Raw genomic sequence first — 13,629 nt, 5'->3', positions numbered from 1 at the left:
ATGCTGGGCAAGACAGCCCCTGTCACAGAATTCCCACTTGGGAAAATCAGAAAGGACATCAGCTCCTGCCCACCTCTCCTATTGGACGGGACTCCTCAAAGACCCTGACAGCGGTCTGGGTATCTCTTCCAAGCCCTCTAGTGCCATCTCAGACAGCTTAGATTCCCTGAGGATGGCAGATGGCCTCTTACCTCTTCATGGATCTCAGGTTTTTGCTGCTCCTCACTAAAGTCCATGCCACCCTTTACCTTCACTAAACAAGAGATCACCACCACTAACAGCAAAGCATCAGAACTGCCTTCTCTACATTCAGGAATGCTTCAATTGTAAGCAGCAGATCTACCCTTCCTTCATCATCTGGTTTAGAGCACACATGCACTCACGCGCACACACACACACCATAAAAAACTTCTTACAGAGTAGTGATATCTCTAATATGCATCCCGGATGTTTGTCCTTTCTTTATTCTTTGGTACATGTCCTTTTAAACTTTTTATTTGGGGAAATTTCAAATACTCCCAAAAAGAGAGAAAGCAATATAATGATTTCCCTTGTGCCCATGCAGCTTCAATAATTAGCAACGTTATGCCAAATTTGTTTCATCTATAGTCCAATTCATTTTTTTTCTAGAGTATTTCAAAATAAGTAACAGACAAATAGTGCCAGCTACTCCAGAGGCTGAGGTGAGCAGATCATTTGGGCCTGGAGGTCGAGGCTGCAGTGAGCAAAAATCGCACCACTGCACTCTAGACCGGGCAACAGATCAAGATCTTGTCAATCAGTCAATCAATAACAGACAAAATCATGCCCTTTGAAAATCCGCACCAAGATCATTTGTAACTGGTTACTCAGAAGTACACTCTTGAGCACCTTCAACCCCTCTGAGCTCTCTCTTTCCAAAGGTTTGGTGGGAGAGTTGTACCTTTACTTCTCTGGCCTGAAATCTACTTTCTAGAAGTCTGGGGCACACATCTGAGGATGCCCAGCTGTATGGCCTCCCTGCTTCACATATTCCACTGCGTAAACTGTGATGGTGCCTCCACTGGTTATATGAAGATCTTTGTGGGAGTAAAGAGGTGGGGAGAGCACAAGGAGGCTGCAGGCACCATCCATTCCAGCACCCCTGATTTTACTCCCTGCGGCCAATTTCCTTTCTTTTGTTTTTTGAAGGAGAAGGAGAAAGAAAAGAAGACGTGGGGGGAAGGAGAAGTATGTTAAAAGGATTGACAGCACCTGAAGTCTCCCTGTCCCGAACTTTGTGCTGTTTTAATCCAAGCTGAACCTTAGGAAACGGGACTTTTATTTTTCCCAGGAGGAAAGTGAGGGGAAATTTAGCAAGAAGGAAAACAGATAATGAAGAGAAGACACATGCTTGGCCAGATCAGAGGCCTACTCTGACATTCTTTTCTTGGCTTTCCTTCTCTTCATCTATAATATATCTGTTTCCAAACCACTGTTCAGAAGGGGGCCTCCCACTGCTCTGCTCATAAATACTGGGGAACTCTTAGATCATACTGTATTTACAGAGACAGTCAAAACTTACTTGACAGTCCAGTGTTGCTGATGTTTTGGTATTCACTATAAAAAACTGCTTTTTCAAGCATTCCCAAAAAAATAACAGCTGCAATCCAGAACTGGATTCTTAATATATCTTTCCAATAACAGGCAGACCACGTCAGCCAGAGTATGCCATATAATATATAAACAATACACATCACCATGTAAAACTGTAGGAAGAGAAGCAATTTTAGTCAGTTAAGCCTTTTGGTCATTTGAAAGTTGGCACTTCTACATTCAAGTATCCAACCCTTCATTTTCCAGTCACTCTGGAACCAGAAATACAGGATATGTCAAAGCATTAACTACTGAGGAATTACTACCACAAAGCTCTTAGGGTATAAAATTCATTTTTTAAAAAGGAAAAAATGATGAGAAATACTCACAATCATTAGGGGCCAATCTGATGCAGAGATATATCCATGAGGCCCAATCATAGAAAGAGAAACTAGGATAGAGAAGAAGAGAGAGTTAATTAACAGTCAGTCTTAAATCTTTAAATGTAAGTTCATTTCCCAGAAGGCTCCAAGAATACAAACCACACTAACAAATGCTGAATTTGTATGTAGCACATACATGGTATTGGACAATTAGTATTTGTTTGATTATGTAACCTTACCAAGATACCTTTACTGTAAGACCAGAAACTGTAAAACTGCTAGAAGAAAACATAGGGAGAACACTACATAACACTGGTCTGAGCAATGATTTTTTGGATTTGATCCCAAAAGCATGGGCAACAAAAGCAAAAATAGACAAATGGGATTATATCAATATAAAAAGCTTCTTTGCAGCAAAGGAAACAATTAACAGTAGACATAGACAACTTAGATACTGGGAGATAAAATTAGCAAGCCATATATCCAAGAAGGAGTTAATATCCAAAATACATAAGCTCAAACAACTCAATAGTAAAAAAACAAAAAACCCAATTAAAAGAATGGGCAGGCCGGGCGTGGTGGCTCACGCCTGTAATCCCAGCACTTTGGGAGGCCGAGAAGGGCGGATCACGAGGTCAGGAGATCCAGACCATCCTGGCTAACATGGTGAAACCCCGTCTCTACTAAAAATACAAAAAATTAGCCGGGCGTGGTGGCGAGTGCCTGTGGTCCCGGCTACTCAGGAGGCTGAGGCAGGAGAATGGCGTGAACCCAGGAGGTGGAGCTTGCAGTGAGCCGAGATCACGCCACTGCACTCCAGCCTGGGCGACAGAGCGAGACTCCATCTCAAAAAATAAAAAAAGATAAAAAAAATTTAAAAAAAAGAATGGGCAAGGGGCCGGGTGTGACAGCTCACACCTGTAATCCCAGCACTTTGGAAGGCCAAGGTGGGCAGATCACTTAAGGTCAGGGGATCGAGACCAGCCTGACCAACATGGTGAAACCCGTCTCTACTAAAAACAGAAAAATTAGCCAGGTGGGGTGGCGTGCACCTGTAATCCCAGCTACTTGGGAAGCAGAGGCAGGAGAATCACTTGAACCCAGGAGATGGAGATGCAGTGAGCCGAGATCGTGCCACCACACTCCAGCCTGGGTGACAGAGCGAACTCCTGTCTCAAAAAAAAAAAAAAAAAAAAAAAAGGCAAGGGACCTAAATAGATGTTTCTCAAAAGAAAACATATAAATGAGCAAAAGATATTAATACATGAAAAATGCTCAACATCACTAGTCATTAGAGAAATGCAAATTAAAACCCCAATATCATTTCACACCTGTCAGAATGGCTTTTATCAAAAAGATGAAAGAGAGTAAGTGCTGATGAAGATGTGGAGAAAAGGGATGCTTTGTGAAAATATCAATTAGTACAGCCATTATAAAAAACAGTATGGAAGGTCCTCAAAAAACTAAAAACAGAATTACCATATAATCCAGTAATCCCACTTTACTATTTACCCAAAAGATCTAAAATCAGTTTGTCAAAGAGCTGTCTGCACCCCCATGTTCACTGCAGCAGTATGAACAATAGCTAAGTTATGGAATCAAGGTAAGTGTCCATCAACAGATGAATGGATGAAGAAAATGTGTGTATATATACACAATGAAATACTATTCAGCCTTTAAAAAGAAGAAAATTCTGTCATTTGCAACAACATGGATGGAACTGGAAAACACTGTGCTGAGTGAAATGAGTCAAGCACAGAAAGACAAATACTGCACATTTTCACTTATATGTGGAATCTAAAACAATCGAACTCCTAATACGAGAGCAGAATGGTGGGTACAGAGGCTGGGGGGTAGGAGGCATGGGCAGATGATGGTCCAAGGGTAAAAAAAAATCTCAGACAGGAGGAGTAAGTTTTTTCTTTTTTTGAGTTCTATTGCACAGCATGGTGAATAGTTAACAGAGTACTGTATGTTTCAAAATTGCTGAGAGAGTACATTTCAAATGTTCTCACCACAAAAAATGTTAAGCATTTGGGGTGATGAGTATGTTAACTAGTTTGACTTAATTATTCCACACTGTATTTATAGATTATAACATCACTTTGTACCCCATACATTTATGTCATATGTAATTGTCAATTTACAATAAAAAGAAAAAAAGAGATCCCTCTACTTGTATACATGCTATTCTAAAAACCCGTGCCAAATCTGATCATATACAAGAGCACAGTAGTCCCAGCTACCAAACAAGACCTCAGACTGGCCCCCTTGCTAATTTACTCATCTCACCGGGACCTTATCTTCCTTGACGTAACTTGGAATAAATTACCAAACTCACACATCTAGGTTGGGTTTTGTCTGAGACAGCAATAATAAACCATGTGCCGAGTACAGTGCAAAACATGCAGGGCTCAGTGACAGCTCCAGCATGAAAACTGCCCGCTGGTGTCAGGGGAAAAGACACAATGCCTGGGAAAGAAGTGCGCACAAGCCTAGTTCTATGGTCTGACTGTCCTCAAAAATTCATTAAAGCTTCATACCCACTGTGGTGGTATTAAGAGGTGAGGCCTTTTGGGAAGTGATTAAGTCATGACGGCTCTGTCCTCATGAATAGATTTATGCCTTACAAAAGGCCTGGAGGGAACTAGCTTAGGCCCTTCTTTGCTCTTCTGCCTCCACCCCGTGAGAGCAGAGTGGTTGGCCCCTTTTGTGCTTCCTGCCCTTCCATCCTTTCTGCCATGTGAGAACACATCAAGGTGCCATCTTGGAAGCAGACACCAGGGACCTAACCAGACACCAAACTTGCTGGCACCTTGATCTTAGACATCCCAGCCTCAAGAACTGTGGGGAAATAAATTTCTGTTCTTTATAAATTACCCAGTGTCAAGTATTCTATTATAGCAGCACAAACAGACTAAGATAGCTAGGTGACAGAATGGCATCAGGGTCCCTGCTCCCTCTACTTGGCACAGTCTGGCTCATGATGCCATCTCCAGAAGGAAGCCTTACCTCACACTCTTCCAGAGCAGCCACCTTGCCAGCTTCCCTCCAAGGGCCATGCAGTACACCAGACTGAGCCTCCTCTGCAGCAATGCCTACCTCACCTCATTGGTTTCTGCCAGCTGACTGGCTGAATCAGAGCAGTATCAAATCCCCAGGGCCTTCACATGCTGATTGGCTACTGCTGGCCCCAGCTGACACCCACTATGGAAAACATCAGCCAAAGTGATTCTAGAATACGGGAAAGCATTCATTCTCTTGAAAACTGCTTATTGCAAGTCTACTTTTGTGGCACTAAGGAACCACAGCTTAACAAGGCACAGAGGGTCTAACTTACAGTGGTGGGGGTGCCTCACAGACCATAGAAGCACATGCTGGCAGATATGCTGCTTCTACTCCTAGGCTACAGACAGATCCTTTAAAATAAAATTTGTCAAATAATAAAAATCTTAAATCCCTGATGATGGCCATTTTCAAGAAACAGAGAACATAACCTACTTGAAATACACAACTAAAAAGTTGCCTACACATTTCTACATGTTAAAAAAATTTTTTTAATCTGAAAGAATGGAGAATTTTATATCCCACTATGAAGTTTGAAATTTTAAAAATTATCTTAACACAGTAAAATTTTAAATCAATTAAAAAATAAATAGTAGCAATAAGATAACTTAATGTTACATTTTAAGTATCTAAAATAAATGTATGATTAACAGAAATTCATTTTTGAATGATGTATTTGAAACAAAGAATGTTGACTCAGGTCAGTGACAAAAATACAGAATACAGAAAATGCAGACAGTAAACATGCATGCCGTTTAACTATACCATTCAAATTCCAGCTTGCATCTGTATTCTCCGTTTTAATAGAAACAATAAAGATATGAAACCCATCTTTTTGTGTTCTGGCTACAACATCCTGAAATAGAGGTGAAAACAATTCTTCGTTATTTTTAACAAATTGCTATGTAATATAGCTGAACAACTGTTTGCCATATTTTAAAATAATTGAATCGGGTTACTTTTTAAATTTTTCTATTTTTTAATTTTTTCCTTTTTTTTTTGAGATAAGGGTCTCACCATGTTGCCCAGGCTGGTCTCAAACTCCTGATCCCTCATGTGATCCTCCTGCTTTGGCCTCCCAAAGTGCTGGGATTACAGGTGTGAGCCACTATGTCCAGTCATATTGGGTTTCTTTTAAACACACACACACAGACACACACACACACACACACACACACACACACACAAATAAAACAGAAAAGGAATGGCAGGTAGTGGAAAGATAGCTATTTCTCTTATTTTTTAAACACCATCCTTCCAGACCTAAAAAGGTAAAGGAGGAAAGAAGCTTTTCTCATTCTTCAATGTTTTCTATCTTTTATATTTTTACAGATTCCCTCTAATATTACCAATCTATAAATTGTTTAATATTATCAATAAAAAACCTTTTCTAGGGCTGAGCAGGGTGGCTCACACCTGTAATCCTAGCACTTTGGGAGGCCGAGGTGGGTGGATCGCTTGAGCTCAGGAGTTTGAAACCAGCCTGGCCAACGTGGCAAAACCCTGTCTCTACTAAAAATACAAAAATTAGCCGGGTGTGGTGGTAGGCACCTGTAGTCCCAGCTACTTAGGAGGCTGAGACAGAAGAATCGCTTGAACCTGGGAGGCGGAGGTTGCAGTGAGCTGAGATCACACCACTGCACACCAGCCTAGGTGACAGAGCAAGCCTGTGTCTCAAAAAAACCTCTTTTTTCTAACAATACTCTTCTCATATTTTATCCTAATTTTATCAAATATTTTGTTTTATTTAAATGTGTGGTTTTCATTATTCATTTATTTTTTGAGATGGAGTCTCACTCTGTCACCCAGGCTGAAGTGCAATGGTGCAATCTTGTCTCACTGCAACCTCAGCCTCCTGGGTTCAAGCAATTCTCGTGCCTCAGCCTCCGAGTAGCTGGAATTCCAGGCACCTGCCACCACACCCGGCCTAATGTGTGGTTTTTAAATTGAATTGGGGGAAGAGGAAGTTAGATAACATTGTCAGAAATGACTCAGATTAAGTACATAAGCTAAATGATTCAAATTTCTTAAGGCACTATGCTACTTGCAATTCCACTAACGAATAAAACTTCCCACTGTAATGCTTGTAAATTCTCCAGTGCCCTCCCATAACTGGATCACACTTCTTATACTCCATTTTCCTGAATATTTCCTATCTGTTTCTTTCATTTCCTACTCCTCATCATATGACAGATTTTGTACAAAGTTTGTCCTGGCCACTGCAGAGCGAGTGCCTTTCCATTATCAGACTTCTTTAGGATGGCTGAAGAGAAAACATGAAGAGTCATAGTATAAAAGCAAACATTAAGCTCTCCCAAACCTGTTTTCAGTCCCTACACATAACTCCCATCCCTTTCGACCTCTTACTCAGTCTTCTGACTTTTAGTAATTCCCCAGAATGCCAAAATTTCCCTCCCACATGCTACATTCATGGTTTCTATTTCTTTAAATCCTTAATGACACGTGCAGCCCATTGCTATGCTGTCTTGCACATTTAGAGGGGGAATTTTATTTTTTAAAGAAAAGAAAGGCTGCATAGAAATTCATCTTAAATTGCTTTAAGGATATTTTTAGACAAAGATAGAAACAGTATATACAAAATTCATATAGACATATATAAGAAAACTTTTTTTTGAGGCAGAGTCTTGCTCTGTCACCCAGGCTGAAGTTTAGTGGTGCAATTTCAGCTCACTGCAACCTCCACCTCCCAGGTTCAAGTGATTCTCATGCCTCAGCCTCCCAAGTAGCTAGGATTACAGGCATGTACCACCATGCCTGGCTAATTTTTGTATTTTTAGTAGAGATGAGGCTTTGCCATGTTGGCCAGGCTGGTATCAAACTGCTGGCCTCAAGCAATCAACCTGCTTCAGCCTCCCAAAGTGCTGGGATTGCAAGCAGGAGCCACTGCACCTGGCCTGAAAACATATGGTTTTAAATAATGTTTCCTTTTCCTTCCACAGTTCTAATAACCCTACTTTATATCACTCTCTAAGTATCTATCCATCAGCGACTTTTTTCAGTCTTACGTTAACTTGTGTATATTTGATTTAAAGACAAATCAAACTGCTTACCATTGATCTTTCCTGGTTTGAAACATTTCTGATATTTATTAGTTCTTTATTCTGGAAAAAAGAGTAAATAATGCCATTTTATACTGCTGCATTTCTACGGAGAAAAATTGTTTTAATAATTAAGAAAAAAGTTAGAAGAAAAATGAAAAATTAAAAAGCTAAACATCAAAGAACAAATCTCACTGTATCCCAAACACAAGTAACAAAGTTCTCCTTTTGAAAAATTGCCCCTATTATATAAAGAGATGGAATCTATGACTCACTGACACTCCTGAAAGAGATGGGAGAATGGAAGCAACTTGAAAAACCTATTTCAGTATATCATCCATGAGAACTTCCCCAACCTAGCTAGAGGGGCCAACATTCAAATTCAGGAAATGCAAAGAACCCCCACAAGATACTTTACAAGAAGATCATCCCCAAGACACATAAATCATCAGATTCTCCAAGGTTAAAATGAAGAAAAATGTTAAAGGCATCTAGAAAGAAAGGTCAGGTCACCCACAAAGGAAAGCCCATCAGATTAACATTAAGCCTCTCCACAGAAACCCTACAAGGAGAAGAGAATTGGAGGCCTATGTTCAACATTCTTAAACAAAAGAAATTCCAACCAAGAATTTTATGTCTGGCCAAACTAAGCCTCATAAGTGAAGGGGAAATAAGACCCTTTTTAGACAAGCAAATGCTGAGGGAATTCATTCAGACCTGCCTTACAAGAGCTCCTGAAAGAAGCACTAAATATGGAAAGACCATTACCAGCCACTAAAAAAACACACTTAAGTATACAAACCAGTGACACTATAAAGTAGCCACACAGATGAGTCTGCGTAATAACCAGCTAACAACATGACACAATCAAACCCACAATGTCAATACTAAAAGCCCCAATTAAAAGGCACAGAATGTCAAGCTGGATAAATAAGCAAGACTCATTGGTTTGCTGTCTTCAAGAGACTCATCTCACATATAACGACACCCACAGGCTCAAAATAAAGGGTTGGAGAAAAATCTACCAAGCAAATGGAAAACAGAAAAAAAGCAGAGGTTGCAGGCCTAATTTCAGACAAAACTGACTTTAAACCAACAAAAATCAAAAAAGACACAGAAGGGCATTATGTAATGGTAAAGGGTTCAATTCAACTGAAGACTTAACTCTCTTAAATATATATGCACCCAACACAGGAGTACCCAGATTCATAAAGCAAGTTCTTAGAGACGTTTAAAGAGACTTAGACTCCCACACAATAATAGTGAGAGACTTCAACACCCGACTGAAAGTATTAGATCACTGAGGCATAAAATTAACAAAGATATTCAGGACCTGAACTCAACACTGGATCAAATGGAGCTGATAGACATCTACAGAACTCTTCACCCAAAAATAATAGAATATACACTCTTCTCATCTCTGCATGGCACATACTCTAAAATCAGCCAATGAGAAATAAAACAATGCTCAGAAAATGCAAAAGAACCAAAATCATACCAACCACTCTCTCAGACCACAACAATAAAATTGGAAATCAGGATTAAGAAAATCTTTCAAAACCATACAATTGCATGGATATTAAACAACCTGCTCCTGAATGACTTTTGGGTGAATAATGAAATTAAGGCAGAAATCAAGAAGTTCTCTGAAACTAATGAGAACAAAGATACAACATACCAGAATCTCTGCAACATAGCTAAGGCAATATTAAGAGGGAAATTTATAGCACTAAACGCCCACAGTGAAAGTTAAAAAGATTTTGGCTGGGCATGGTGGCTCACACCTGTAATCCTGTAATCCCAGTACTTTGGGAGACTGAGGCGGGTGGATCATCTGAGGTCACAAGTTCGAGACCAGCCTGGCCAACATGGTGAAACCTCATCTCTACTAAAAATACAAAAGTTAGCTGGGTGTGGTGGCGGGTGCCTGCAATCCCAGCTACTCAGGAGGCTGAGGCGGGAGAATCACTTGAACCTGGGAGGTGGAGGTTGCAGTGAGCCGAGATCGTGCCACTGCCCTCCAGCCTGGGCAACAGAATGAGACTCTGTCTCAAAAAAAAAAAAAAAAAAAGAAGAATTCTGAGTTAAAAAGATCTGAAATTAATTAACAACCTAACATCACAACTAAAAGAACTAGTGAAGCAAGAGCAAACCAACCTCAAAGCTAGCAGAAGACAAGAAATAACCAAAATCAGAGCTGAACTAAAGGAGACTGAAACATGAAAAACCATTCAAAAGATCAATGAATCCAGAAGCTGTTTTTTTTTGAGAAAATTAATCAGATAGACTGCCAGGTAGGTTAATAAAGAAGAAAAGACATAGGATCCAATAAATTTAATTAGAAATGACAAACGGAATGTTACCACTGAGCCCACAGAAATACAAATAACCATCAGAAAATACTATCAATGCCTCTGTGCACACAAACTAGAAAATTTAGAATCAATGGATAAATTACTGGACACATACACCCTACCAAGACTAAACCAGGAAGAAACTGATTCCCTGAACAGACCAATAAGAAACTCTGAAATGGAAATAGCCTACCAACCAAAAAAAGGCCCCAAGACCAGATGGATTCACAGCTAAATTCTACTGGAAGTACAAAGAAGAGCTGGTACCATTCCTACTGAAACTATTCCAAAAAATTGAGGAGGAGGGACTCCTCCCCAACTCATTCTATAAGGCCAGCATTATTCTGATACCAAAACATAGAAGAGACATGACAAAAGAAGGCTTCAGGCCAATATCTTTGATGAACACTGATGCAAAAAATCCTCAACAAAATACTAGCAAACCAAATCCAGCAGCATATCAAAAAGTTAATCTACCATGATCAAGCAGGCTTTCCCCTGGGATGCAAGGTAGGTTCAACACATGCAAATCAATAAACATGATTTATTACATAAAGAGAATTAAAGACAGAAACCACATGATCATCTCAATAGATACAGAAAAGGCTTTGGATAAAATACAACATCCTTTCATGTTAAAAACTCTAATAAACTAGGTATTGAGGGAACAGATCTCAAAATAATAAGAGCCACCTATTACAAACTCATAGCCAACATCATACTTAATGGGCAAAAGCTGGAAGCATCTCCCTTGACATCAGGCACAAGACAAAGATGCCCTCTCTCATCACTCCTATTTAACATGGTATTGGAAGTCCTGGCCAGAGCAATCAAGTAAGAGAAAGAAATAAAGGGCACCCAAATAGGAAGAGAAGAAGTCAAACTATCCCTGTGTGCAGACGACATGATTATATATCTAGAAAACCCCATACTCTCTGCCCAAAAGCTCCTTGAGCTGATAAGCAACTTCAGCAAAGTTTTGGGATACAAAATCAACATATAAAGATCACTAGCGGCTGGGCATGGTGGCTCACTCCTGTAATCTCAGCACTTTGGGAGGCCAAGGCAGCAGGATCACTTAAGGTCAGGAGTTTGAGAGCAGCTTGGCCAACATGGTGAAACCCCGTCTCTACTAAAAAAAAAAATTCAAAAATTAGCCGGGCATGGTGACAGGTGCCTGTAATCCCAGCTATTCAGGAGGCTGAGGCAGGAGAATTGCTTGAACCTAGGAGGCGGACGTTGCAGTGAGCAGAGACTGTGCCATTGCACTCCAGCCTGGATGACAGAGTGGGCAGTGGTGGTGGCGGCGGGGGGGGGGGGGGGGCGGGGGGGGGGGCAATCACTAGCATACCTGTACACCAACAACAGCCAAGCCAAGAGCCAAATCATGAATGCAATCCCATAGGAATACAGCTAACCAAGGGGGTGAATGATCTCTACAATGAGAATTACAAAACACTGCTCAAAGAAATCAGAGATGACACAAACAAATGGAAAGATGTTCCATGCTCGGCCGGGTGCAGTGGCTCATGCCTGTAATCCCAGCACTTTGGAGGCCGAGGCGGGCGGATCATGAAGTCAGGAGATCAAGACCATCCTGGCTAACACAGTGAAACCCCATCTCTACTAAAAAAAATACAAAAAATTAGCCGGGCATGGTGGTGGGCGTCTGTAGTCCCAGCTACCTGGGAGGCTGAGGCAGGAGAATGGCATGAACCCGGGAGGCGGAGGTTGCAGTGAGTGGAGACTGCGCCACTACACTCCAGCCTGGGTGACAGAGCAAGACTCCGTCTCAAAAAAAAAGAAAAAAAAAAAAGATGTTCCATGCTCATGGATATGAAGAATTAATACTGTTAAAATGGCCCTGCTGCCCAAAGCAACTTACAGATTCAATGCTACTCCTATCAAACTACCAATGACATTCTTCACAAAACTAGAAAAAACTATTTTAAAATTCATATGGAACCAGAAGAGAGCCCGAATAGCCAACGCAATCCTAACCAAAAGGAACAAAGCTGGAGGCATCATACTACCTGACTTCAAACTATACCACAGGGCTATAGTAACCAAAACAGCATGGTACTGGTACAAAAACAGACACATAGACCAGCGGAACAGAATAGAGAGCCCAGAAATATCAGAGCACACCTATAATAATTTGGTCTTTAATAAAGTTGACAAAAACAAACAATGGGGAAAAGACTCCCTATTCAATAAATGGTGCTGGGCTAACTGGCTAGCCATACGCAGAAGACTGAAACTGGACCCTTTGCTTACATTATATACAAAAATCAACTCAAGATGGATTAAAGAGTTAAATGTAAAACTTAAAACTATGAAAACCCTATGAAGACAACCTAGACCATACCATTCTGGACATAGGACAGGTGACGATTTCATGACAAAGTTGCCAAAAAAGCAATTGCAACAAAAGCAAAAATTGACAAATAGGATCTAATTAAACTAAAGAGTTTCTGCACAGCAAAAGAAACTATCAACAGAATAAAAAGATAACCTACAGAATGAGAGAAAATATTTGCAAGCTATGCATCTGACAAAGGTCTAATATCCAGTGTCTATAAGGAACTTAAACAAATTTACAAGAAAAAAAACAAAAAAAAATTAAAAAGAGGGCAAAGGACATGACCAGACATTTCTCAAAGGAAGACATGCATATGGCCAACAAGCATATTTTAAAAAGCTCAATATCACTGATCATCAGAGAGATGCAAATCAAAACCACAATGAGATACCATCTCACACTAGTCAGAATGGCTATTATTAAAAAGTCAAAAAATAACAGATGCTGGCAAGGTTGTGGAGAAAAGGGAATGCTTATATACTGCTGGTGGGAGTACAAATTGGTTCACCCATTGTGGAAAGCTGTGTGGCAATTCCTCAAAGAGCTGAAAACAGAACTACTGTTCGACACAGTACTTCCATTACTGGGCATATTATATACCCAAAGGAATATAAATCGTTCTGTCATAAAGACACATGCACACATATGTTCACTGCAGCACCATTCACATTGCCAAAGATATGGAATCAACCTAAATTCCCATCAATGGCAGACTGGATAAAGAAAATGTGGTACATATACATCATGGAATAATATGCAGACATAAAAAAGGAGACCGTGTCCTTTGCAGGGACATGGATGGAGCTGGAAGCCATTTTCCTTAGCAAACTAACACAGGAACAGAAAACCAA

The 13,629-nt window shown here is 40.3% G+C and overlaps 1 protein-coding gene across 2 annotated transcripts in view; it reads right to left on the bottom strand.

Moving 5' to 3' along the window:
• Nucleotides 1-13,629, bottom strand: part of TMEM87B (transmembrane protein 87B) — a 61,710-nt gene that overhangs the window by 34,385 nt on the left and 13,696 nt on the right. For both annotated transcript variants that reach the window (XM_031008072.3, XM_063695700.1), the window contains exons 5-8: nt 8,075-8,125; nt 5,769-5,859; nt 1,944-2,005; nt 1,544-1,727 (exon numbers count right to left, since the gene is read on the bottom strand). In XM_031008072.3, the coding sequence (XP_030863932.1) occupies nt 1,544-1,727; nt 1,944-2,005; nt 5,769-5,859; nt 8,075-8,125 (388 nt within the window). The remainder of the gene's footprint in view (nt 1-1,543; nt 1,728-1,943; nt 2,006-5,768; nt 5,860-8,074; nt 8,126-13,629) is intronic.

Source organism: Gorilla gorilla, chromosome 12, assembly GCF_029281585.2.
Source record: "Gorilla gorilla gorilla isolate KB3781 chromosome 12, NHGRI_mGorGor1-v2.1_pri, whole genome shotgun sequence".
NCBI classification, from domain to species: domain Eukaryota; kingdom Metazoa; phylum Chordata; class Mammalia; order Primates; family Hominidae; genus Gorilla; species Gorilla gorilla.
This window is presented reverse-complemented; position numbering and strand designations above follow the sequence as displayed.